The 2733-nt window shown below is 42.9% G+C and overlaps 1 protein-coding gene across 1 annotated transcript in view; it reads left to right on the top strand.

The window, feature by feature from the left end:
* The first annotated feature begins 404 nt into the window (after nucleotides 1-404).
* LOC119317265 (vesicle-associated protein 1-2-like) overlaps nucleotides 405-2733 on the top strand; it is a 3358-nt gene continuing 1029 nt past the window's right edge. The window contains exons 1-6 of the mRNA XM_037591696.1: nucleotides 405-672; nucleotides 964-1034; nucleotides 1194-1275; nucleotides 1383-1498; nucleotides 1621-1749; nucleotides 1946-1987. Of these exons, the coding sequence (XP_037447593.1) occupies nucleotides 615-672; nucleotides 964-1034; nucleotides 1194-1275; nucleotides 1383-1498; nucleotides 1621-1749; nucleotides 1946-1987 (498 nt within the window). The 5' untranslated portion in view covers nucleotides 405-614. The remainder of the gene's footprint in view (nucleotides 673-963; nucleotides 1035-1193; nucleotides 1276-1382; nucleotides 1499-1620; nucleotides 1750-1945; nucleotides 1988-2733) is intronic.

Raw genomic sequence — 2733 nt, 5'->3', positions numbered from 1 at the left:
GCTTAATTAATCGATGAGGCAAATCTTTTGCCTCCGTTTTGAAAAAAGCGCTTTCGAGCTTATAGACAAATAGCTGCAGCAGTGCTATTTTAGTAGAGTTACCTATTAGCAGGGTTTAAACGCATCCATATATAGGTTAATTTTCGCAAAGACCTAGTGGTATATACTTGAATGCTGGTGATATTTCAATTGACTGATGGAATGGACCGATGGGAATGCAAATGCCATGATGTAACCACGGAACCACCTCCTGAAAGAAGCCCACGCTTCCCTTTCTTCCCTTCCCACCGCGAGCAGGAAAACGTGAGTGAAAGAGAAAAATTTCGTTCACCCGAAAGCGTACTAGAAAACGACGTCCATTTCTCTCGAATTCTCGATTTGGGTATAATACGCACGATGCCTACCGCGAGCAGGTGGCTGCCAGACTCCTGTTCCCCTCAGAAATTCCATGTTTCCCCATCTTCCCCCGCTTCCTCCTCTGCTGCTCCAGGAATAGAGGCGCCGAATAGCGTGGACAGGGCGTGGCAGAGGGGGGATCGAGAATATCCCAGCTTCCCAAACCCCACTCCAGCTAGTCCCGTGCCGATTGATTTCCGGCTGAAATTCTGCGGAAGATGAGCTCCCAGCCCAGGGAGCTGCTCGGAATCGACCCCAACGAGCTCCGCTTCGCCTGTACGTTCTCTCGCCAGTTTCTCTTGAATTGCTTCAGTTTTGCTTGTTATTTCGGCAGTTTCGATGGGTTTCTGCGTAAAGAAAATTCTGGTTCGATGTTCATGACATGAAAGTATCCTTCGGAAGGTCTTTTTCGTGGGGCTGATTTTGATGTTTCTCCTCTCTTGTTTTTCTTGACTTTGAGGCTCTCTTTTCAGCACTTGTTTTTTTGGGTGTTATTATGATCGTATTTGTTCGCTCGCTTTGCTAACTCTCCCCGTTTCTGTTTCCCGTGTTCATTCGACCATGCAGTCGAGTTACAGAAGCAGATCTCGTGTTCACTGCATCTGACAAACAGAACAGACCAATACATCGCCTTCAAGGTAATCGAATCATTCTTATTGCTGTTTATCTTATTTGTTTCGCTCAAAATATGAGCAAATTTACAGTCCATCTTTTATCTAAGAAAAAACTTACAGTTCTGTTCAAAAATGTACTTTGGTAGTTACTCCTACTAAATTAGTGCAACCTTAGGTCTGTAGGTTAAGACAACGAGCCCAAAGAAGTACTGTGTCCGGCCAAACAACGGCATTGTGGCACCGCGATCCACATTCGACGTTCTCGGTAGGTTGATGGACGGCATCAGTCCATCACTATGCATGTTGTTTTCCTGAAGCATCAGCTTTCTATGCTAAGGTCTTGTCTTGTGCTCTCTGAATTATTGTTTTCAGTAACCATGCAAGCACAGCGGGAGGCGCCGCCGGATATGCAATGCAGGGACAAGTTCCTTGTGCAGAGTGCCGTGGTCAGCCAGGACATCGCACCCAAGGATATCAACGGAGACATGGTACCCCATGTTATACTGGGCTGACTTCTATGTTTTATAGTACCATAGATTGTCAGTTTTCCTTTTTTTTGGCGGGGAATTGTCAGTTTACCATGAATAACCCTGGTGAGGTATTTTTGTAGTTCACCAAAGAATCGGGCAATGTGGTGGACGAGGTGAAGCTGCAGGTTGTTTATGCTCCACCGTCGAAACCGACATCCGTAAATGAGGGCTCTGATCAGGAAAGTCTGGGCAGTTGGAGTTATCAAGAGGTAAAATCTTGATCTTAGGTGGTCGTTACGGCTGTAACAACATCAGCTAAGTTTTCTTATTGCTGTCAAACTGACAACTGTATTCCAGTAGCAGATAATAACCCACGGTCATTCTCTGTTAGCCCTGTACCGACTAAATTGTGACCTTGTCACTGATCCCGTCATCCTATGGCTGAGTGCTGTTCTTTCTTTGCAGACAACAAGAGAACTTGCAGAACCAGAAACAATACCGTCTGACGTAAGCTCCCTATCAACAAAAATTCAACAAGCTATGTCTGAATCTTACTCTACAGTTCGGTCTTTTGAATCTCACATGAAAGATTAGAAAGACTGAACTAACTCCTACTCGCCATGTCAGTGCCAACTGCTAGAGAGCACCCAACTAATAGATTTTGGTGTTTTTAAGAACACTAAGATTGTTATTTTTTAGAAATCAACCATGGTGTATACAGTGTTGGTCGTCCAATATATCTTAGCATTCTTGAAGAAATCTGTGATGCAATTATATTCTTCAACTGCATTTTCTCATAACTCAAAACTTTTTAATTCAACATCGTCTTAGCCTATTTATGTCTTATTTATGCCATATCATTTTGCACTATCATGCAGGTGTTGTCCATGTTCAGTTATCACTCAATAAATGTGTTGAAAACTCTTCATCTCTGAATTCAACCATGTTCTTTTCACTCCTTCCAAGTTCCAACCCCACCTGATATGCTTAATTTATTGTTGCTATTTGATCATGTTTTGAGTCGACATCTGTTACCTTTCTATTTATTGTGGTCTTTCTTTTCTATCTATCTAGTCATATTTTTTCCTTATTAGTTGGAATGCAATTTTCTATGTACTGTGCAATTGCTTGAATTTGGGAGGTGGTAGCTACTATGTTGGAACTCAGTGTGTCATTGTTCTGTACGTACGGCGCATTAAGTTCTCTTTAGCATTTCTGCAAGTGTCATCAGCGAAGCAATCTGGGCCTTATGT

Source organism: Triticum dicoccoides, chromosome 6A, assembly GCF_002162155.2.
Source record: "Triticum dicoccoides isolate Atlit2015 ecotype Zavitan chromosome 6A, WEW_v2.0, whole genome shotgun sequence".
Taxonomy (NCBI): Eukaryota; Viridiplantae; Streptophyta; class Magnoliopsida; order Poales; family Poaceae; genus Triticum; species Triticum dicoccoides.
This window is presented reverse-complemented; position numbering and strand designations above follow the sequence as displayed.